This window comes from Crocodylus siamensis, chromosome 4, assembly GCF_052110815.1.
Source record: "Crocodylus siamensis isolate JL-2025a chromosome 4, ASM5211081v1, whole genome shotgun sequence".
Classification (NCBI taxonomy): domain Eukaryota; kingdom Metazoa; phylum Chordata; order Crocodylia; family Crocodylidae; genus Crocodylus; species Crocodylus siamensis.
Genome location: NC_143398.1, coordinates 164,010,224 through 164,033,720, shown reverse-complemented (window position 1 = coordinate 164,033,720; position 23,497 = coordinate 164,010,224). Strand labels below are relative to the sequence as shown.

Here is a 23,497-nt window from a genome sequence, read left to right as displayed (position 1 = left end):
ATGAGTGAGCAATTCAACAACCTGAGGTAAGAGAATTCCATCTCCAAGGACTTTATTTCCAGGGCTACTACTCCAGTCCTAAGCACAAAGGAACAGATTCAAAGAAAAGTAAAAAAGAATCCCTCTCCACTTCTTGACTTAGCTTCCATCATAAATGCCACTGCTATTCTACACACTTCAAAGGTAGTTGTATCTACAGTTGGACAAGTACAAGAGAGAGCACCCAGCTGAGCATGCGATCAGTTTTTGCATGTCCAGTAATGCTCCAGCTGAGTAAGTTTGCCTCTCTGTTCATGGATCACCAAGATCCATCTCACCTATCAGTTCCCTATTATAGGAGCATCTCAGCCTTCTTTTTTGGCCTTTGACACAGCAGTCTTGTTTGAATACCGCAACACTTTTAGTCAACTTGAGTTACTGGGCTCCACCTAGGAGTAAGTGGGTAAAATTTAATGCTCTATATTACCCAGGTTTACACGAGATGCTCTAATGGTCCCTTCTGACCTTAGAAGTTATAAAGCAGTATTGAGATTAGTCAGTCTAGCTGCAGGGCTGTAGCACAAACTGATATATCCAGTCTCCTTGCCCAGACAATTTAGACTTAAATTTGGGGTGGAGAAATCCCACTTCCAATTCAGAACAGGCTGTGCACTTCTACACCATACAATTAAAAAGAAAAGACGATCCCCTATTGTGGGACTTGTAGGTGAAAAGCAGAATTTTGAAGAATAAGATACAATTCACCAGTTACATCAAGTTAAATGGTTTCCCTGCACATTACAAAATTACCTGTACATTATAGCACCACTATTACAAAACACCTGGACATGCTCCAGACTTACACATGGAGTTGGGGATTAGGATGCCAATGAAGGCCATTTAAAGTGGGTTACACCCAAAGTTTGGACATGACTATACTAAGAGACAAAAGTCTTGCAATCTATAAAAGAATACTGGGGTTAAAATAGAGGCCACTTTTATTACATCAGACATTTAAAAAGGGGTAGAATTCTGCCTCTATAACATCGCTGTGCTTAGCTTTCTATAACTCAACTGGCAAATCATGAAGAATGTTCCTGAACCTGAAGAAGATACAGGATGAGTGCAAAGCATAAGCCTTGCTACCAAGGATGAACGAGACATTTCTAATTCTTGACAGGTAACCCCAGGAAACTATCATTGCCCTAGTACCATACACCCCTTTGATTCGTTTGAGCTGCATGTCGAAAAGACCACAGGTGTTTAAAAAAAATCCTGAACAGAAAATCATGAGGCAGCTGCAGTGGAACGGTGATATATTCATCTCCTTAGCTCCAACCACTGTTGTCACCGTAGTAGCTACAAGAACACAAAATAACTTGCCAGGGCATGTTGTGCAATGGAAACAGTCTCTTTTGAAGGCTGGACATGCAGAAACAATTGGCTATATAAAGATTCAGCAACAGTGTCTCATCTCCCAATAAAAGCATGGGGGTAAGAGCAGTTGCTATCACAGGGCGGCAACAGAGGAAAAGCAGAAGTTAAAATAGACACTGGAACGTCTTCTACTAAACTGTATTTATCTGCATGTAGAGTCCAGCACTCAACTTCCATGGGGAAGAAGTCAACCTGGAAAGGACCAAGGTATTTCCAAAAACCAAAGGGTCTGGGAGTCTATTTCCACATACAAATAGCGACATCTTGGCCTAAGGCAGGAAGAGTATATCCAGTTATTGCAAAATAAGAAAATTAGTAACTGTTCATGCTGTGATAACGACATCCTCCTACTTCACCTCTTGTGTAAAGGGACCAAATTTTCATAGGGGAACCCAAGACCTTACACTGTAGCACTCTTTCTGCATGCGTGCTCTGCAGGGCAGATCCATGTAGCATTTGCTCTTCTTAACAGCCATCTGCATATGAGAAAGACATGAAGAACACTCGTGACCAGCACAGGGATGGGAAAACCATGCCACATCTTCCTCAGCCTCAGAAGATGGACACCACAACCATATCTAGTATTAGAACTGGACAAAAAGATTCACTGCACATGATGTCTCCTAGGTAGTCAGATCCTTAAGTATACAGGCAATAGTGACAGCATTGAAGGCTGGAGAGATTGTTATGGGGTCATAAACATCCCAAATCCATGTTTGTTCCTCTATTCACTTATTCATGTATGACTTGACTGTCACTTAGCAATTTCTGCTGTCTACAGAAACAAACTCAGAGTAAAATAGGCAGTAGTCTGAAGGGCAGTCTGTCTTGTTCCAAAAGATGATTTCCTTTGTTGAAACTGTCAACTCATGTCAGGTACTGCACCACAAGGAACATGATCACACAGGTCAAGAGCATTCCACCAATCATGAAGTATTTGTCCTGAAAGGCCCTCTTCTCAATCAGTCGCATCACTGTGTTTGATAAGCCCAGCATGTTGGCAACATCTAAGATCTTCTTATGAGTGTCCTGATTGACAAGGAGAAAAGAAAACATTAGCCTATCATTTATCCCTTCTCATTTCATATTTTAAGGACATCTTAGCACTAGAAACAAGTGACCATAAGATCCCCAAGTGGCCAGAGAGAACTGAGCCAACAATACCCACAACTAAAGTGGGGGTGTACAAATCAACTGAATGAGACAAAAGCCCACACTTGCAGTGAAGTGAAGTCAAAGGCTCCAAATAAGGGAACCTGAAGAGCACACTAAGAAGAGACGCCCAGACAATATCCACTGCACCAAGTAGATATTAGCAGAGGTTTTTTTGAGTGGTGTCATAGATGCATAATATAATAAGCGCATGGAAGACCTCAAAGTTAGATGGCTCTTCCTAGACTGATGGATGGCCAGTGCCAAGAAGAGCTTGATTTATAGCCTTGGTGACTTTTGACAGGGTGTTTAGAAATGAAAAGGCACTAGGCAAAGACAGCCAAAACCTCAATAAGAGATTCTAGAAGAGCAAGAAGCGCTGTAACTAGGCATTGAAGAGGCAGGCTTGAACCTGGGCAGCTGCCTCACTGCTGAAGGGGCAAATGCAAAGGGTGTCTGCAAACCCTAAACACAGCTCTGCTCACAGCTCTATTAAGAGGCCATCAACTTATCCCCCTGGCAGGCTGTGGAACCAGGATGCAATAGAAATGGCCTTCTTAGTGATCCTTGCGGTGGGGGGCAAAGTCCTTTGTTTCAAGGCAGAATCAGTGGGGTGGTGGGAAGAAAAGCACTGGTGCAAAACAAGTTCAGAGGAGCCCAGCTGGATACTGCTCAGTAGGCCTGTGCAAAGTGGCTAGTATTTCGCTTTGGATTCGGCCAATTCAGGGGACAGCAGTTCAACTCATCAATTCATCCGAATCTGACTGGGAGATTCAGCTGCTGCCAAATCAGCCAAATCATACAGGCCCCATCCCCCATCCGCTCTCAATGGCTGCCCCAGCTCCTAGCTTTTGAAAAAAGAAAGAAAAAAAAAAGCCCCCACTCACTGGCTCATGCCTGGCAGGGGACAATCCCCCACTGCCCCCCACCATACTCAGTCACAAGCCCCCAACCCCAGCCTGCTCTCCTAACCTGCCCCATGGCTTCGCCACCAGCCCCACCTCCCAACCCTTTAAAAAAAAAACAACCCCAAACTCACCAGCTCCTGCCCAGCGGGGTGGGGGGGAGGGCAGCAATCCCCACTGCCCCATGTTGTGTGGGGGGCTCTTCCATGAGCCCCCCAAAGCCCTGAAGCTGCTGCAGCAGCTGGTGATTCCAGGGGTTTGTTTTTTAAAGGGCTAAGAGCTGGGGCAGCCATGAGGGGGGCTGGGAGAGCAGGCAGGGGTTGGGGGGGCTCGTGACAGAGCTCCCCATGCAGAACAGAGCAGCAAGGATCGCCCCCTAGCCTGGCCGGAGCCAATGAGTCAGGGCTTTTTTTTTAAGCAATCAGGAACTCTGGCTGGGCAGGGATGGGACCTGGCAGGGGTTCCCCCCCCCACCCCCTATGGTCCCCTCCTCCAGCCCCCTCTCCCCCGCCTCCTACTTACCAGGTCCAAGTCCGGGTCCAGCTCCCTGCTGCAGCCAGCAGGGACTGCCCGAATCGCCAAAGCTCTCGGCATCTTTTCCAAATCGATTTGGGGAGCTTCAAATCGATTTGGACCTTTTAACTGGTCACCTGATTCAATTCGGATTTGGAGATTCGGCCACCAAATCAGGCCGAATATCCTCCGAACCAAATCAGCACCCAAAGCTTCACACAGCTCTACTGCTCAGCAGGTAGATGGATAGGATACTCCATCACTGGCTCATATACTGGGCATGTCTGCTTCTGTTGGCCAATTTCTGATGCAACCACATGTGCACAACAAGGGAGACTGCATCAGGGGTTCTAATAAAAGGCCTTCACATTTGGTGATTACAATGGATCTAGTTGCATATACCACTCTCCAGGTCCTAGTAGAACATCAGCATTTCAGAGATCTTCAGAGAGACCTCTTGGCTCAAAGGAAAGAACTCAAACTGAAGTTGATTAGCAGTGGGATATGGAAAGCATGAAGAGCAGCAAGACATTCTCACCACCATACCCTACCATCACACTTCAACTCTGAACAGTAGGGGGGCATCCTAGGCAGTTCAGCCTCACTGGTCAAATTAAATCCTTTGTTTTCAAGAGAATAAATGGTGCTAATTAACAAGTGTGGAAGTAGTTTTGGAGAGTAACCAATTTAGCCATGTTTTAATGGGCACCATATGTTACACCTATAATCTGTAAACAGATTTACAATACTGTCGGCACAGGGGTGCCAGATTTGCCTAGTCCCCCAGGCTAGATCCAGACAGCAGGGCTCCCTGGGGACTGAATCCAGACCCATCTCTAATAGCAGGGTGAGGGGTGGCAGCACAGTGGTTAACACAGCCACTGCTTACACTGCCCCCACAATATGCATCCTGTGAAGCTGCATACGTTGTAATTTGGAGTCAGGCCCTACCTTCAAACTCCTGGCACCTCTAGGAGCCCCACAGGTAGAGTGAAACTGCTCCATGGACATAGTTTTGATGTTCCTGCCATAACATATCAGTATGGATGGGTATTTACTCAGTTTGTTGAAATTAGCTTCCTCTCTTCAGCTGGTGAGACCTAATCAGGTTCTCTCCCCAGAGAACTCGCATTAAAACCCTGGATCACTGCACATTGAAATTTAGCATTCTGCTGGTTTCTAGCAGGCCTATTCTAACTCCATGTTCTTTTGCTAAGTGATGGCACTGCCAAAAAGTACAAGCATGCTTCAGTGAAGCATTTAATTTTGCCTTTCTTGGAAAAAAGAAACCCATTACATGGCTTTTTAAATTAGCATGTTAAAGGCTACAGGGAAAACGAAGGTTGTTCAGTTACTACTGTAAGAGAAACAGGTATATCTTTTGAATAAGGAGCTAGGACCTTATTGGTTTTGGGATACTTGTTCTCTTCTTGCACCCATCTAAACTTGAAAAAATAGGAAGTCAAGTAGTCCAGACTTTCCCCAGATTCATTCTAACATCCATGGAGAAGACTGGGCTGGGGCCACCTCTACCAGAATATTAAAATGGTAACGAGCAGCATCTTGGACATTACAATGGTTATGTTGAAGCGAACTCTAGGGAAAAATACATAAAAAGCACGTTCATGAAAACATAAGAGAAATTCTCAACCCAGGAAAGATGTGAAGCCTGTGAAAGCAGGAGGTTAACACTGGCATTGGGTGGAGGGACACTATGTACCACTTCATAACTTCACTACTCTTCAATATTAACCTGCAGTATCTCTGCCATTCCACTCTGAACCCTTACAATTAGAGACAAATTTGACAAGGGATGTTGTGCTTGTGCAGTATGACCAGAAGTGCCCATTACAATCTAGTATTTTGTTCTCCCTCTTTACAGCAGGTGGTTAGACAAGCTATAAGAAAGTGATCACTACACCACTGCAGCCCAGCTGCAGAATAATATCCCAGGATCCCAATTTCTAGTGCACTACCTAAGCTACTAGTCCATCCCATCTTCAAAAAAGTTACTTCTTACAGGGTGCTAGGATGTAAAGCTCTCAGGTTTAATTAAAATGGCTTCATCATTATAAATGCAGAAATTTGGACTCTTTTTGGCAAAAGGGATGCCCCCACCTTTAGTGTCATTCTCTGGTCCCTCAGCCCCTGCAGGATGCTGGTCCCACTGCCAATAAGATCATCCATGCCATGATGGACATTCCGGAGGGATTCATTAAACTGTAATGTTTCGTCGATCGGTATGGTGGTATCAGAGTCCTGTGGGGGAAATGCAGTGTCTTGGTTACCTTGCTGCTCACTCCCAGTCCCACACCCATGGTTTGATCCAAAAACACAAACATTCAAGACAAAACTGAATGGGATTTGGAGGGGATAATATCTTGCATGTGGTATTTTTGGAGGAAACTATGCATCTGATGTGAAAAATGGGTTCAGACAAGCCTACACTGACAGATCTTAAGGGCAGAGGTTCAAAAGTGATCATCTGGTTTGACCTTACCAGGTAGAAAAATACAGCTGAAGTGGAGCAATTCCAAGAATCCGACTCTTAGTCGCACAGTGAGAAAAACACTATGATAAGGAACATTATTTATCACCAAGCAGGAAGTTTACAAAGGTCTACAAGTACAAGGGGAAAATAGATAATAGATTCGTTTTTATTTTAAGACAAAAAGGCATGACAAGATGTAATCGCTGGAAGCTGAAGCTCGCCATTCACACTAGAGTCAAATGCAGATGACATATTGAGAGCAATCAAACCTTTGACCAAACTTCCCTAAGGGCAGGGCTGATTTGTCTTTGGAAGTTTTCAAAATAAGACTGAACTTTTTTTCCTCCCCCCCAGAGAGATGCCCTGGTTCGGTGGGAGCCAGTCAATAGCACGTGTACCCAAGTGGCACAGGCCGCCTCTACACAGCATGTGGCAGAGAGGGGAGGGAACAGCGAGCAGAAAACAGCAGGTTGGCCAGGGGACTGGAGTGGCACTTGGGAAGGGTGTGGGGGTTAATTTGTGGCACACCTGCCAAAAAGTTGTTCTAGCTCAAGTAGAAGCTTAAGATCTGTTGTTATGGGAAAAATGTTGATAGATCTATGAGTTCTGTTGTAACACAGTGACCTCTTCTGGCCATTGGAAAAAAAAAAAAGCAGAGACCATGAATCTACAAAGTTAAAAAAAAAAAAAGCCAGGCAACAGAGAGTGAATTATGATGGATCTTCCATGTTTCCATCTTGTTTTATGAATAACAATCTCAACTGTGGTAAAGTAAGAGGAAGGAAGGAAAGCTGCTTGTGTATTAGCAGAGATTCTCAACTGTGGTGCCCGAAGAACCTTTTAAAGGTGCCAGGGAGGCGCCATACAACACTACCACTGATCGGTGTGCAAACACCTACACCCGATTCACGAGGATGAGTAGATTGCAAACTGGGATGTTTCTGATACTATGGATTCTGCCCTGTTGTGGTCTTTGAGGTCTGTGCAATAGAAGAATTGCTCTGTTATTTTTCCATAGTTAAAAACAAGTGAAATCAAAGAGCTGACCTTTTTCTAGGGGTGCCTGGAGTCTAGAAAAGTAGAATGTTCTAGATGAGTGGCTCTCACTAATTAACAACATGGACCCAGAGAATCCACACCATGCTAAACAGATCATGCAGATTATCGCAGCAAGGTATTAAGGTGCTGATGATGCTTTTAATGTGTGATTTTAGCATTTGCCATCTGCCTACATTTATCTGTGGGCTACTGAAGAATGCTGAATAAGGGGTTTAATTTCATTTCAAGTTTTCTTTAAATGTTAAGAGAATAACAGAATGGGAATTTAAGGAGGGAGGTCAAAGTGTTTGAAGAGTAGGACTGATACAGCTCTATTTGGCTCTGGAGCTGAATAAAGTGTTCATGGTATTAAAAAACAAAACAAAACCAACTTTGTTTACATGGGACAGACAGTTCATTGTCTAAGAGGTGCCATAAAATGTTGTAACTGCACTGCTAGTATTTTTTTACTGGGGGGGGGAGGGGGGAAATCAGGAAAATCTTTAGGATAAAAGCTATATTTAAGTACCTTTGAATTAAAGAAAATGCCCAAGGCAGCGTTATCATTTTTATGCGTCCTATTTTATCAGTTAAAGAGAGCTTGATTCGAAGTCTGGTCACATGCCTGTGTCACACATTTTCTCTTAAAAGAACTACATAAGACAGTACAGATAACGGGGGAAAATAGTGTGCTAGAGTTATTTAAACATTTTCATGGATTTGAAGATGTGTGGCAAGAATTGAGAGCTAATCAAAGGACAAATCAGAATTCATATTTGTTTGAATTTCTAACTTATTGTTACACATCTCCCTGAAGAGATCACTGACAGTTCAAAGGAAGAATCTCTCTCCATACTTCAGTTTACATTGACAGTATGAGCAATTCCACTGAAAATCCTCTATAGTCAATTTCCTCTTATTTGGGTTTCTCCTATTACTGGGAAAAGAAAAATTGTTTAGCTATAGGAAATTTAATTACTGGCATACCCATGTTTGCAGAACTCAATTCTTTAACAGAATTTAAGATGGTGCCAAGTTGGCATTGCTTAATTAAAGCTTCATTTATAATTTCAAGGTGACCAACTACACTGCTACAAGTAAACTTTATATTGACCCTTTGCTTTGGCCTTGTAAGTCAAGAATGTTAGAGAAATCATTTGCTGTCCCTTTACAAACAGTGGGTGCCAGGACCAACATGCAAAACCAATAGTATTTTATCATTCTGCAAAAATGGCACCAGGCCTGAGCTAGAGAAGAAAAAGTAAAGGCTGACCCAGCTTTGCACATTCTCATTAGGAAAACTTCTCACTGGAGAGCTATACTTTGAGCCTCTGCAGTACAGCTGGCATCTCGCTGAAAAGTAACAATACAGTAGGGAGATAGAACAACATAAACCTGCTTCCATCCAATTCCGACCCATTAAAAAAGTTGAGAAAACTTGTGAATCATTTGAGCAATTGGAAGAGTGTCCCTGTGTTCTGCCAACCAATACTCTAGAGCAGGGGTAGCCAACCTGCAGCTCCAGAGCCACATGTGGCTCTTCAGAAGTTAATATGGATCTTCCTTGAATCTTTGCACAAGCATACGGTGACCAGCTTCCAAATGGAACCAAATGGAAGCTGTGCAAAGATTCAAGGAGATGCATATTAATTTCTGAAGAGCTGCATATGGCTCTGGAGCCACAGGTTGGCCACCCCTGCCCTAGAGAGATTAAAACTCACTGACAAGAGATTAAAACTCATCCACACAGATGCATCTAAAACAGGGGTTGGCAACCTATGGCCCATAAGCCACATCTATCCCACAAAGCCATTTTATCCAGCCCATGGAGCAACATGCTTCTGCAGTGGTTTTTTTTTTTTTTGTTTTTTGTTGGGTTTTTTTTTTTGGGGGGGGGGGGAGGGGGGGCTTCAGTGGCATTTCTACAGTGCATGTATATTTGAGGGGGGGAGAATGGCTTTGCCTTCGTGGCAGGGAGAGAAACAGTGGTGGCAACACTGCAGGGGGAAGCAGTGACTCTGGTGGAGCAGGCCAATTTGGAGGTGTCCTGTGCTCAGAGCTTAGCTCCATTGAAGCAGCTACCCACTGCAAAACACTGCCAATCCAAGTTCTAAAATATCAGTGCAAAATGATAGCACTTTCCAGCCATACTGCAGCTCCCAGGAGGTGTTTTTTTAAAAGATTTTTATACTATTTCAAAGCCAACACCTAGTCCAGTTTTGGTGTGCTTGCATGAGCTAACAGATCACTGAACAGAGCAAAAAAGAGAGAAGTTTTTCTAGAGCAATTATTCCTCTTCTGTTGGTGGCTTTGCTTTGTAAATTGCCCTCTACCCAAGCCCAGTGTTACCTTTTCTATCTTTATATACATTTGCAGCATCTTACACAAATCCTAACCCCATGTTTCCCCCTTTCAAATGGATAAGGTGGATGCTTTATGGAACTGCCCCATGTTCTAAAGCAAGGAATATTTACATTAGTGGTAAACGTGCGAGCCAGAAGTTCCTCTCGTTGTTTCTCCTGCTGTTCCCGGGCATAACGGCGGTGCTGGAAGTTCCTCAGTGCTGTCTGCAGGTGCTGGACATCATACTTGAGCTGGTCAACTCGTCTACACAGAATCAAGAAGGGAGGAGGAAAATCCCAGGGGTAGGCAACATGAGGTAGCATTTTTTTTTTGGTCTTTAATTTGTGACAGACAAGTATTAAAGATTAGAGTACAACTAACGATAAAAAGAATATTTTGTCCTCACTTAACTTGTTTTCGAAAAGTCAATGATGTGTCAGAAGCCAAAATTTCATGCCACTGTTCAGAGCAAAACAGGCATGCAATTATTTACAAATGGGTGAAGGATGAACCTTGAGCTGCCTCATGCATCCTCTCTTGTGTCTTCAGAGTAGCACATAAGCCTTCCTTAAGACAGATTTGTACAAATTCTAAAATTTGAACAATTTTACCTCCACTTCTTGGTCCACGACTCCAGACGAGTCATTTCACTACTAGTGAAAAGAAATGCTGTTCCACAAACTTCTGACTTTTTATTATACTTTGTCTTTAAAGCTGGGATTTTCAAAGGAGCAAGAACATCCAAGAGAAAGAGTACCTGGCAAGAATTTTAGGCCAGCAGCTGCCAGCCTTTTCAGGCTGAGGGCCAGAATGTCCAGCTCACGTCAGAGGCAGACAGCTGGCAGGAGATGGCCTGCCACTAGTGCTCCTCTACAGAGCAGCACAATGTGAATACCCACCACCAAACACTACCAAGGACTCACATATGCAGGCTCAATCAAACAGCTCCAGGGGCCAGAAATGACCCACAGGCCATAGCTTGGTGACCCCCATTTTAGAGATCAACACCTCAAACTAAAATCTCTCTCTCAAATTAATATCCTCACACATCCCAAATCACAGTGAAGTCACCTAATAAGCAGGCCACCAAGCCTGAAAAGACTCTCTCAAGTCTTCCACATCTACAGGGTGCACACAAAAAATAAAGCTTCCATCATGCCATTCCAAAGAAGCATAAGAGAAAAACAAGTCTGTTTTGGAACACTCTTCCCCAAAAATGGCTAACAAGTTGACAGTGAGATTTAGAAGGGTTAAAAAAAATCATCTTTAATAGCAGCACTGATCTAGAAGTCATGCACGGAGTATTCCTCACCCATTGTAAATTCTTCAAGGTCTTATCATAAAACATATGGATACCATACCTTTTGGAGCTGGCTGGCAAAATCAGCAAAAAAAACCCAAACCCCCCAATTCTTAGTAACCTGATGCTTAAAATGTGCTTGGGGGCCAACAATCTGATCACCTCAGTTTAGGCATCAGTTTAAAAACAGCCGAAGCTATAAAAGCTACTTAATTCCCTTATGAAACAACATAGCTTCTTCAGAGCACGAGGGGAGTAGTTTATTGATTACAGCGTGAAACACAGGAGTCCAAGGTACTACTTTTGGCTTTAACACTACCTTAGTGTGTCACCGTGGGGAGCTCACTTCCCTTCTATGCCTCAATTCCACTGACTGTAAGGACATGAATAAGACACATGCCTATAAAGTGCTTCAAGACCCTTTGATGGAAGGAGCCACAGAAGTGTAAAGCACTATTGTGGGAAGGGAAAGCAAACACTTACAGTTTGGCATTCTGCCGCTTATTAGGAGGTTCTTTGCTAGACAGGATTTCTAGGCGCTCCAAGTTGCTGAATATCCTGTCTATTCTTGCCTGAATCTCATTTTCTACCACTGTGAGGGGAAAAAAAGAAGAGAAGGAACCCAGTTGTTGGAAAAGACTAAACACACAATGCATTGCTATGAAATATATATATATATATAAAATTAAGTGTATGTTTGCATGTATGTATGTTCGCTTATAAGTCAAGAATGACTGGTCCTATCTACTCTAAACCTTCCAAAATCACTGACTACCACCTGAAGAAAAATTATAGGTGGGCTATTATTCACTTGACCCTTTTTGGGGCTTCCAGTAACTATTTAAGGGAACAATGCTTTTTACACTGACAGTTATTTGACTTGCTTCAGAGCTGGTAGTTGAAGACGGTTGTATATACTAGCACCAACAGGAAACACCACAAACATTGCTTACAAAGAAGTTCCCAATTAATTATCTTTATTGTAGATGTCATGTGGAATGTCATGCCATGTTAAATATTAAATGCGAAATATGTTGTACTATGTTCTTTAAAAATAAACAATGTTTTGACCTAAATATGTTGTACTGAGTACTTTGAAAATAAACAACCACTGCAATTACAAAAATAATGACCCAGGTGAAGAACGAGTCCTTCTGCTACTTAAGACCTAAATCACATAATAAATTGTAGTACCGCCTGTTCAGGGAGTTTAATGGTGGGATAAAATGTCAAACCAGCTACTAAACACAAAACATTTTCATGACTGGCTTGTATTCAACTTTCAATTGAATGTGTGGCATGTGTCCCGGACCTGGGCAATCAAATGATTGTCAGCAGGCAGCATCCCTTAAGTCCCAGCTCCTTGGCACTTGGAGATATTTAAAAGCCCTGTAGGGCAGATGGTGATTAGGAAGCTCCCAAGCCACCTACAAGTTTATCAGAGGTGACCACCAATATCTGGGGGAACATTTGTTCACCAGAGTGCCCCAAGGGATGACGAGGTTAAACGGTCACAAACTCCTGCAAGACCGTTTCAGGCTGGACATAAGGAAGAATTTCTTTACTGTCTGAGCCCCCAAGGTCTGGAACAGTCTGCCACCGGAGGTGGTTCAAGCACCTACACTGAAACCTTCAAGAGCAAATTGGATGCTTGTCTTGCTGGGATCCTACAACCCCAGCTGACTTCCTGCACTTTGGGCAGGGGGCTGGACTCGATGATCTTCCGAGGTCCCTTCCAGCCCTAATGTCTATGAAATCTATGACCCTCAGCTTCATGCCCTGTCAGTCACACAATTGGGATCTGAGGAATTTTCTCTCTGCTCCCTGATTTATAGGCCCAGCCATAAAATTCTTCAAACCCCAATTGTGTGATCATAGGAACGTCAGCCAGCAGCCTTGAAAACATGTAAAAACATTGCACCAGAAGAGGACAAAGAAACCCTACGTCCACTCCATAAAACCCATGTGCTTCTACAGAAGTTTTCATTCAAGGATCTCAAAGCATCGTACAAACTGGAGGGCAGTGCTATAGCCACTACAATTAGAAACTTCCTTCTATCATCTCTGAAGTGCTATTTAAATTGCCCTGAAATTTAGTACATCCCAAAGGTATGCAGGGTGTGATTAGAGAGCCCAGTTGGGAGTCATGTGACCTTGGGTTGCCAATACAGCCCTTTGAAAAAAAAGATAGGAGGAGGACATTTCTTAGGGCTGATAAACTCTGCTGACTCTGGGCAGACCTGGGGGTGGAAAAACGAAGAAAAAAAAATTAAACCATGACTCAGATGAGACCCCAAGAAGACTTACTCACTCAGTGTTTAGTCTGATTAGTGCAGGCCACCAGCCATCCTTTTGAGGATGCACATTCAGAATTAAGCTCTACAGAGAACCACAAGTCCAATAACCACACAGCAAACAGACTACACTGCACACACAAATAACAGGCCATAGAAGCAACTCAAAAGTTGCTAGCTAACCAATTTTCACATGGCCCAAGTGAAAATTTAAACTCTTGAGAAGTAGAATACACAGTTAAGGGACAGGTAACCTATGCATACACTGAGGCAGCAAGCCAGAGTGTGGGGGCATGGAAAAGCCGACCCATTTTGGGTTGTGCAAACAGTGGCTCAAGCGTGGCTGGGGAGATGGGTCCAAGGCCAGGGTGGGGAGCCCAGCTGATTGGTGGATTTAGCTGTGGTATAGGACCACGGTCAGTGAGCAGTTTGGCTATGTAACTAAGACTCGTGTAACAGCAGCTTCTTATACAATAAAGAACAAGACTGAAATCTGATTTTGAAAAAGAAAGGCAAAAAGAGACCAGAAAGTTTCACATGAAATTAAATAAAAACAAAGGCTCATAGCTCTTTTTGGTCCACCTTAGAAGTGCAAGACCATAAAAAAATGAACTAGGAGGCTTTGCAATACGTGACGTGAACCTGACAGAAATCAAGGAGATGTTGCAAAAGGTGGCTATAGTGGAATGAGAGACAAGCCTAGAAAGTGGGGAAGTAGTACCGACTTGAAAAGATTCTACACCACGGGTGATCCAACCTAGAGCCCTGCCATCTGACGCCCAGTGCTGCCCCTGTGTCTGAGCAGACCTACATGGAGCATGGCAAACACCAGCCCAGCCCTGCGGTCATGTGGTGCCCTTCACAGCCACTGCACTGCACAGGCAGCAGCGTGCAGCATGAACGCAAAACCAGCTGAAGTGGATGCAGCACTACATTTGGTGCCACCCGTGGCTGGACTGCACTATGTGTAGTGCTCACTCCAGGAACACGCACCACACATGGTATCTCCATCAGAAGCTCTGGCACCACACCACATGTGGTGCCCACTCCAGGTGCTCCAGACCTCGTGCTACGTGCAGTGCCTGCTATCACCATGTCCAAGTGGGTCCTGGAACAACTAGAGCAGGAGCTGTGTGCGCCACGATTCCCAGAGCAAGCACCACATGTAGTGTAGTCCAGCCAGAGTGGTCGCCTTGTGGAGTGCAATGCCTGCTCCGGTCAGTCTGGAATCTATGCTACATGCGTCTGGTTGGACCACGCCGCATACAGCACAGGTCCTGGACCAGCTAGAGTGGGCATCGGATTCAATATGCTGGGGGAGGAGAGCCAAAGAGGACAGGGGACCTGGGAATTTAATCCTGCCTGCAGACTGGCCCTACACCATTCATCCAGCCCATGAGTTTGACCACCCTGTTCTACATGATTTCTCAAATGAATCTACATAAATATAACACACACATGGCCTGAATGTAACTGTCATAAGGGTGATACCCTCAACTTCATATCAGGAAATTAACTGAGAACACATTTAAGAGAGCAAAGAGGCAGCACAGTAACAAACTGAAAATAACACAGGGACTGCAACTGGTCATATGGTAGAAAAGGACAAAGTGACTGTTCCACTGAATAGCTTGCTCAACAGCACACAGAGGAAAAGCTATCTTGATCAAAGACTGAGAAGTTAAAGAGATAACAACAGATGACCTACTAAACAAGGCTAACACCACCACAATTAGGTTTCAGATCTCAACAGAAGCGAGGGTATCAAGATGTGTTTAGTGTCTGAAAGCTAAAGTTTAGAGAAGTAATATCAATAAAATATAACTGGTCATCCCAGAGGCAAGGATTTTTGTGGGTACCTTTTATTGGACCAACTACACAATTGGGATAGACTCAGACAAGCTTTCAAATGCAGTGCAGGTGACCCTGCAGCCCCTGTGCCAGAGGCTGACCAGCCCAACCATACATTCTAAAATAACTATCACCTTAAGAAAGGGACCCTGGCATTTCTAAAGCCATCTTAATGACAACCTCTGTGGTTGAAAACACCAAGATATTAGGATGTAAAAGGATGAGATCAAATATAATGTAGAAAATACAATATCGCTATTTAAATCAGTGTTTCTCAACCCATGGTACACATACCCCTGAAAGTATGCAAGACATGGGCAGAGGGTACGTGGGTGCTGCGTTTTTAGTTTGGCCCAACCCCTGTCCGGCAGGTTGGAGGTGTGTTTGCCTGTTTGGGCCAGAAGTTCTGGCTTCCACTCCTCCCACCGCTTTCACTCCCCAGCATCAGTGTGCTGGGGGATAGGGAGGGGGCCCCCATGCAGGCTGCTTTGCCCTGGGCTGTGGTCCACAAGGAAAAAGTGGAAGTTGGCTTGCAGCAGAGAAACCAGAAGTGCCACAGTGGGATTTCCGGTTTCACTTTTGCCACATCAATCAGCAGGCAGTATGTAAGGTACCAAAGGTTGAGAACCACTGATTTAAATAACAGTTCCCTCTCATTTGGCTCCTGTGTGCAGTGCTGGTCCTCCATCTCAAAAAACTTATTTTAGAACTATGGCTGGTTCTGAGAAAGGAAATGAGAATAGACAAGAGCCTGTGAAACCCAAAAGGAGGGGTTGGCATCATTTTCTTTAGAAAAGACAAGTGGGGATGTGACAAAAGTACATAAGAAGTTTAGGAAAAGGAGAGCATGGAGTTCCTGTTCCTTGTCTCCACACACCTGAACAAGGGGACACTAAAGAAATTCAGAAACGCCACACTTTTCATGCAAGTAAGCAAGCTGTGAAACTCACTGCCATGGGATTGCAAGGCCAAGAATTTAGGACGATTCAAATGGGCTGGACATTTACATAAACACACTCAGAGTTAAATTAGGTAATACGAGTAAAACACATGGAGTCCCGCTTAAATGCCTGTTCGGTTTCTAAGATACGAAAGCTTCTTCCACCCTGGTCCAGAGCATTTGGTGCTGGTTGCTAGTGGGGCGAGAATACTGGACCATATGGAACTTGGGTCTGATCTACTTTGCTTCACTGCCTTTCTAAAACTGAATATAAAAAGTTCCCAAAGGTTAAACTTATGACATTAGGTACAGCTAATGGAATTGCAAAAGTCCAAGGTTCAATGATAAAAAGAAATTCACCACATGTGCACACTGGACTTGGACTACCCTCTTCAGCTACTCACAGTGCACTGACTGCTTGTCTGAGGTTTCCAGATGTCCCATGTAAGACTGGACCTCCTGGATTTGCCTATCAAAGAAACACAAGGACAACATGGATCAACTGCTATTCAAAAAGATTGTTGTTCAGTACAAAATACAGAACAGGGGATGGGGAGAAATACACATACACACAGTAAAACATAACACTCAAAACAAGGTGCAAATTGGATTTCCCTCTACTCGCCCCTGCTCCTAAGGGACTCTGATTGCTTGGGAAGCTGGACAGACGACTGACTGAGGATTGCACATGAGTCCTTTAAACTTCCTGGCTCCCAGGCAGGCCACCTTACCCTTGCTGCCACGTGGCAAAGGTACCAGGGCTCCCTGCCAGCGTCGCTGCCTCTCAGTCCTGCTGCTGCTGCCATTTATTTTCAGGGATCACCTTTGCCTTAGCCTCCTCTCAAGAGCAGGAATTGCCAGGGGGCATAGACCTGCCCCAGCGCCTGCTATAGCCCCCTCACGCTCCCCACTGAACCAGACTGCTGCAGGCCCCTACCCTACCCCAGTACCTTCACAGGGCACCCAGTGCCGCACAGCCCCTCACCCTTCACCGAGAACCTGCTCGTGTGCTCGCAGGGACCCTGGTTTCCCCTGGGCAGCAACAGGGCTAGAACAGCCGACCAGCCTCCCTGCCAGCTCCTCCCGAGGCCTGCCAAGCCTGCAGGTGCCTCCTCTGTCTCCCCCAGGGGCTGTGGGGGGCAGAGACCAGGCAGACACAACGTCCGTCCACCTGCTGCTGCTCAGTCACTAACTGCTTTGTCACCGAGCGGCCGTCTGGGGGCAGATCGCCCATGCGGGGCAGAGGGAAAGGGGACCACCCGGGGCGGGGGGAAGCCTGAGCCCAGCGCTGCCCGGCAGTCGTGACGCACGGACCCCCAACACAGCCCGCCGCCGCCGCTCACTTGTTGGTCTGGTGATAGAGTGTCTCCATAGCGGCTACCGACCAGCCGCCCGCCACACGTCACCTCAGCACACCACTTCCGGCTTCCGGCGGGGTCCTACCCTTTTCCGCCGAGGCTGCCTTGCGAGGTGCCTGCGCTGGCAGGCGTCAGGCGCGACGCGGTCAGAACATCCCTCGCCCCGCCCCTGAGGAAGGCCCCGCCCTGACGCCCTGAGGGCCGGGCCGGGCCGGGCCACGTTTGGCCCGCGGGCCGGGGGTTGAGCGCAGCGCCCTGCGGAGGAGTGGTTGCCCCACGTGCCGGCTTAGACCGAGCGGTGCGAGCGCAGGGGAGGAAGTATGCAGCCGCGGGGGCGCCCCGGGAGCAGCGGCGAGGCGGGGCCGGGCGCTCCCGTGGGTGCACCTCGTCGCTACTTCTGGCCTGAGGGCCAGTTTGGGAGCGGGGCGGGTGAGGCCTGTGCCATTGGGAGCAGGTGTGGGCGGATTTAGGAGCTGCCTCTTGATGCTTTTCTGGGGAAGGAGCATCCGCTCGTGCCCCCTGAGTGCATGCATGTTGAATCTTTGACCTTCAGTCAAATACAACTTGTCTTTATTTGCCCACAGATTGAGCTGACATGGAGCCAGTGGCCCCCCTGTTACCTCTCTGGGCCGAAACCGTGTTCCTGCTGTGCGTCAAATAGGCCTGCTCAGCAACCACACCTTACTCTTTCTGCAAATGAAAACAGACTCTCACTGGTCTTCAGCAGCACCTTCACGATGAAAACAGAGTTGATGGATTGATGCTTTTTTTCCCCTCACATTCAAAAAAATAACTTGAATTTAAATGGAATCTTATTATTTTCATTGCCTCTCACTGGGCGTGTCTACACGTGCATTTATGCCCACATAAATTTACTGTGCAGTAAGCAGGTATAGGCCAGCATCTACACATGCAGGTGTTAAAGCGCATTAATGCTGTGTATGGACTCAAGTCAGCCCATACACAGTAGTACTGTGCAGTAAGGTGTCTACACATGCATTACTGCACAGTAACTGGGTGTAAATTTGATACCTGCATAACGCAGATATAAAACTTACACTCAAGTCAATGTAAATTACCATATTTACTGCACGGTACAGGTGTGCACATGTAGACGTGCCTATACACAGTAATTTCGGTTACTGTGCAGTAAATGTGCACGTGTAGACACCTGCTGATAATGACAGAGCCACTCAACTAGTACTAAGTGATCTAGTAAGACTGACAGTGAGGGAGCCAAACAAATCCTGTTCCACCTGAGCATCCCCCTTGTGTTCCCCCTCATACGATCAGAAAATTAGGGTTGGAAGGGACCTCAGGAGCTCATCTAGTCCAATCCCCTGCTGGCCCCACATGTCTTCAGAGCTTCCAGACCTAGGAGTAAGCCTTGGATGAAGTTAGTGGTTCCCAATCATATGACTGTGCATAAATGATATCCTACACAGGTAGTTATTACTTGTCCCTCAGAGGGGACCAAACTGATATACAGTCTGTTTCGGGCTGAATGAAGTGAGGCCTTACATGACCAACTACAGTGCAGCTTTTTGACCAAAAGGAATTGCTGTTTGGAGGGATTTTGAACTTGGCACTGATATGTACACAGTGGCAGAGCTGCCTCTCAACCAGTGGATACTGCAGTCTCACGACTGCCTTTCTGGTACAATTATAATGCAGGGAAGTGGGGAAGAGGTACCACATGCCTTGGGAAAGCATCTTGCTCCGGCAGGTCTGAAATCAGCATGCTGATCCAGTTTGAAGGATCTTGATGAGCTGCTGACACTTGTCATACCTTCTGTCTTTTGCCCCCATTCCCTGAGGGCATTTTTCTAGATAAAAAATGTTTCTGTGTGGAACAAAGCCCATGTATCTACAGCAAGCAAAATGTTCCCTTTTTCTTTATGTATTGTTGGCAAGATTGCTAATGCTAAATTTTGGGTTTCTCTAACAAGTAATGGGGTAGACAGAAAGAGTGTGGTCTGGATTTTCAGGCCTTGGGAGTAGGAGTTAGAAACCATGAATTTTCTTGAAAGCTAAGAGTTTGGCCTGGAAGTTGCAAAGGATGAAATACTGAAATGTTGCATCTAGCCTCCTCATGGATCCATCTCTCCTGTGAACCGAACAGTATCATTATGCTCCTTTATAAATTGACAGTGTGTCCATGCCTTGAATACTGTGCCCAGTTCTGGTCTCCACATCTCAAAAGGATATAGAAGAACTGGAGAAGGGCAATGAGGATGATTAGTAGCATGGAGGAGCTTCCATATGAGGAGAGACAAAAGAGGCTAGGCCTGTTCATTCTTGAAAAAATGCTTGAAGGAGAACATGATAGAGGCTTACAAAATGGTGAAGAGAAAGTAAATAGGGATTATTTCCTACTCACAATACAAGAACCTAGGGGTCACAAAATTAAACTAGTCAGTAGTAGGTTTAAAACTAACAAAGTTCCTTTTCACGCAGCATGTAATTAAAGTGTGGAATTCAGTGCCACAGGATGTGGAAGGTCACAGTTTATCCAGATTGATTTTTTGATTCTTTGATTTTTGCTGTTGCAATATTTAAATCTGAATTTAGTGGATTCCTGCACCTTTCAAAAGCTTTCATTTTTTTCTTTTTGAAAGAGCAGGTGCTGTCATCTACTGTGAATTCTCTATCGCTAATCCAAAATTACTTCTGAAATGGACAATGGTGTTAATTTGTTCATTGAGTTCCCAAGTTACTTTCAGGCACCCAAATGACCCTGGATGGTTTTTGAGATTCAAAAAGGGATTTGACAAATTCTTAGAGGAAAGGTGCACCGGTAACTATTGAGCATGGTAATTAGGGGTACAGCCTCTGAAACAGAACTTCCTAGACCATAAATATTGGAGGCTGCAAGTGACAGAGGAACAGTGGAAGCAACCCTAGTCATACCCAGTTCACTTTCCCTTTCTGCATCCATTCTCAGGCAAGATGGACCTATGGTCTGACCCAGTAAATGGCAGTTCTTAGGCACATCTACACGTCCATTAATGCACTTTTCCTAATGCGCATTAAATTTAGTACCTCCAGTATGAGGTACTAAATCAATACGCATTAGGTTGTGCTAATGCACGCTAGCGCAAGCACACTTTTTAGGTGATGCTTAATACGTAGTCTATTTTACTGTGCATTAGTGTAATAGCACAGTTTTTTACACACTGCCTTAATGCACAGTAAAATAGGCTACTGTGCATTACAGCACGTGTAGATATGCCCCATATGTTCTTGTGTTCTGTCAGCTGATGCTCCAAATTCTATCAGTTCTGTAGTTATCCAGGAAGCCAAATGAACTTTTTTGGCAGGAGGACAGAGGGAACACTAACGAGTTTTGTTTAAACATAGGGTGGGGAAAATGTTTCTTTTGCTTTGCACTCTGATGTCAAACCTTTTAACAGTACATGCGAGTCAAGGTTTTTTTCCCTGCAACCATAAGGGTTAGCAACTTTCTGTGGTAAAATTAAAGCATCTGGGATTTCCTCTCTAACCCCCTGCCTGCAGGGACTGTGGCTTGAAAAAAACAAACTGTGAGGAAATAGCAACAGCTGGCACCAGAATGCATGGCTTTTGCTGTACACCATGTGCCAATGATAACATGGTATAGTTGTTAGACTTTGGGCATTTTCAGTCAAAGCCCATCAGCAAATCGGCTCACTTAGTCACAACAGCCAGGAGCATGGAGGGTAAAGAAGGATTTGGTTCAAGGAAAGCCCCTGTATTGTAAACAGGATAAAAGGGGAGGGGGATGGAAAGAGCCACTTATCACTGTCTAATGTGTCCCCAGGTCATTCCTGTGCTAGCACCTTGTGGGGGAAAAGGGATTTCATATTACAGGGCTTTTGTTAACTCTGAGGCCAAAGGTTGGGATTTTCTCTATCAAACAATCTACAGCCATAATGTACATTCAATAGAGCAGTTCCAACCCCTCAGCAGTGCACCTCTGTACTGCAGTCTAGTCAAGGCTGTAGCTGAAAGTCATAATTGCACCGCAGCGAATCCTTGCTCTTTGTTCAGTCTCCTTTTCTTGATGTCAGGCTGTTACCTGGTCCACAATTAACAAGATAGAAAGCTTGCCATTTTCCTGCCCCACTAGAAATCTTTCTGAAAGGATGATCCTGTCATTCTGTTAGGATCAGGCCCTAATAATATCCCTCTTTGTTTAGACCATCACCCCCAACAGATACACAGAGATAGATAGGTGCACATGCATGCCCACGTATACAGACACACACACTCTCACTTCCCGGGCTTTCTAGTTGAATGTGCCTGCTTAATACTAATAACTGTAGCTTTGAAAGCAAAAGAGTGCTGAACCTGAGGGCATGCTGGAGGAATGAGACATTTAGATGAGTGCTTGATGGAGACTCCTTACTCAATCCAGCTGCAGGCCATGGGGCCTACATGTCCGAACCTTGACGGGCTCCCTGTTACATAAGCCAGACCTCACAGAGCGCCTCACAGCAATTTGGAAGCATGCAGATGGGGGCAAAAGAGAGAAGGTATGACAAGTGTCAGAGGCTCATCTATCAAGATCTTTCAAATTTGGTCAATGTGCTGATCTCAGACCTGCCTGAGCAAGACTTTTCCAAGGCACCTCCTCCCCGCTTCCCTGCATTATAATTTTATCGGAGAGGCAGCCATGAACCGCAGCGTCCACTGGTTGAGAGGCAGCGCTACCATCATGCATGTATCAGTGCCAGGTGCAAAAAAACAAAAAAGAGCAATTCCTGTTGGTTAAAAGCCACGCCGTAGCTGGCCACGTTGGGCAAGGCACAGTGCAGATGCTGCAGCACGAATGTCAGCAGAGAATACAGGGCAAGCAGGCGCATTCCCTCCACTGAGCAGCAATGGAGCTAGAGCTATCTTCTCACTCTCAGGGGTGCAGGAGAATGGGGTGGGATGTGGGCCTGTCTAAGGAGACAAAGGCTTGTGCAGCATCCCTTCAGCCCAATGAGTTGCTTAGCTACATACTCCCCTCTCAAGCCTCTCTTCCTGCCATTAGAGTAAAAGCAGCCAGGCAACATTGCTCAGTAATGCAGGACTAGGGGAGCCCTGTGCCTCTATTCTGCTCACTTTTCAGTTAGCTTTTATAAGACAAGTCAAAATAAACAGCCACTAGAGGGGGAGCCTTGCACCAGCTAAGGGAATGCTGTTAGGAAAGGTTGATGCTTTCCTGAGCTGAGGGTGGGGATGCTTTCACCCTGCAGGTCAGTGCAGAACTCTGCTCCATTTGGACTAGATCAAGGCTTTGTTGCAAAGGCCCACAGCCTTCCAGTGAAAGGGAACTCCCTGCTGGTTCCTCCCCATGATAGGGCTTTAATGAGCATTGCTATAAATGGGCCAAACCACCAAAAGGCATTTCAGGGGCCTTGGGGATTCTTTCCAGTGCCAATCTAGTGAGTTTGGACTGTGTAACACCACAAGCCAGTACTTCTAAACAACATTTGGCCCTCACCATTAGAGCTGGGGTGGCCATTAGGCAATAAACCACACAACCACATTTTTTGAAGGAACAATCTGGGCAGAAAAGTCTCTGTCAGAGCTTGTGAGACTAAGGCTCTTGAAAATCTGCTCTCTATTGTGGATGCTGAGCACTTGGCTTTCCGGTCCTGAGTTTTTTTTATACTGAACCCTAGACATCTATTCACCAAATAGTCACTGGCCCGATCCTACTAAATTGGGAGAATGGTTGTGTTTAGCTTGGCAGAGGTTTTGTCCCAGTGCTATTGCAACACTTAGCTGGTTAGATATAAATAATACTTGGACCTGGGGACTTCAAACACCTCTATAGAAATGCTACAAAAGGTGCCAGAGACAGGCACCCCAGTCAAACAATAAAGCAATAATAGAGTGAGGACTAGGTACTAGGACCCATGTTTTC

At 45.2% G+C, this 23,497-nt stretch overlaps 1 protein-coding gene and 1 long non-coding RNA gene across 4 annotated transcripts; one reads left to right on the top strand and one right to left on the bottom strand.

The window, feature by feature from the left end:
* Window positions 1–27: 27 nt before the first annotated feature.
* Window positions 28–17,694, bottom strand: GOSR2 (golgi SNAP receptor complex member 2). Of its 2 annotated transcripts, XM_090044749.1 has the most exons (6): window positions 17,587–17,690; window positions 16,648–16,712; window positions 11,642–11,750; window positions 9,990–10,122; window positions 6,105–6,245; window positions 28–2,445 (listed from the first exon to the last, which is right to left on the bottom strand). In XM_090044749.1, exons 1-6 carry the CDS (start codon window positions 17,613–17,615, stop codon window positions 2,284–2,286), a joined length of 639 nt encoding a protein of 212 aa, XP_089900875.1. In that variant the 5' UTR covers window positions 17,616–17,690; the 3' UTR covers window positions 28–2,283. The 2 variants fall into 2 exon arrangements, with proteins under 2 accessions (XP_089900875.1, XP_089900876.1); XM_090044750.1 differs by lacking the exon at window positions 6,105–6,245 and having other exon boundaries at window positions 17,587–17,694.
* A 21-nt stretch (window positions 17,695–17,715) lies between these two features.
* LOC149867096 (uncharacterized) lies at window positions 17,716–18,411 on the top strand. 2 transcript variants are annotated; one of them, XR_016441984.1, is made up of 2 exons: window positions 17,716–17,919; window positions 18,186–18,411. It is a non-coding gene; the product is annotated as an uncharacterized LOC149867096 (long non-coding RNA). The 2 variants fall into 2 exon arrangements; XR_016441983.1 differs by having other exon boundaries at window positions 17,738–17,899.
* Window positions 18,412–23,497: the final 5,086 nt, after the last annotated feature.

Bases quoted from the DNA above. Each gene is read 5' to 3' on its own strand.
- GOSR2 (XM_090044749.1), bottom strand. From the start codon at position 17,615: ATGGAGACACTCTATCACCAGACCAACAA. The intron at 10,123-11,641 runs GTAAGTGTTTGC...GATTCTGTGTAG, and splicing joins AAGCGGCAGAATGCCAAACT to ACGAGTTGACCAGCTCAAGT. The intron at 2,446-6,104 runs GTGGGGGCATCC...CTTGTCAATCAG, and splicing joins ACCAGAGAATGACACTAAAG to GACACTCATAAGAAGATCTT.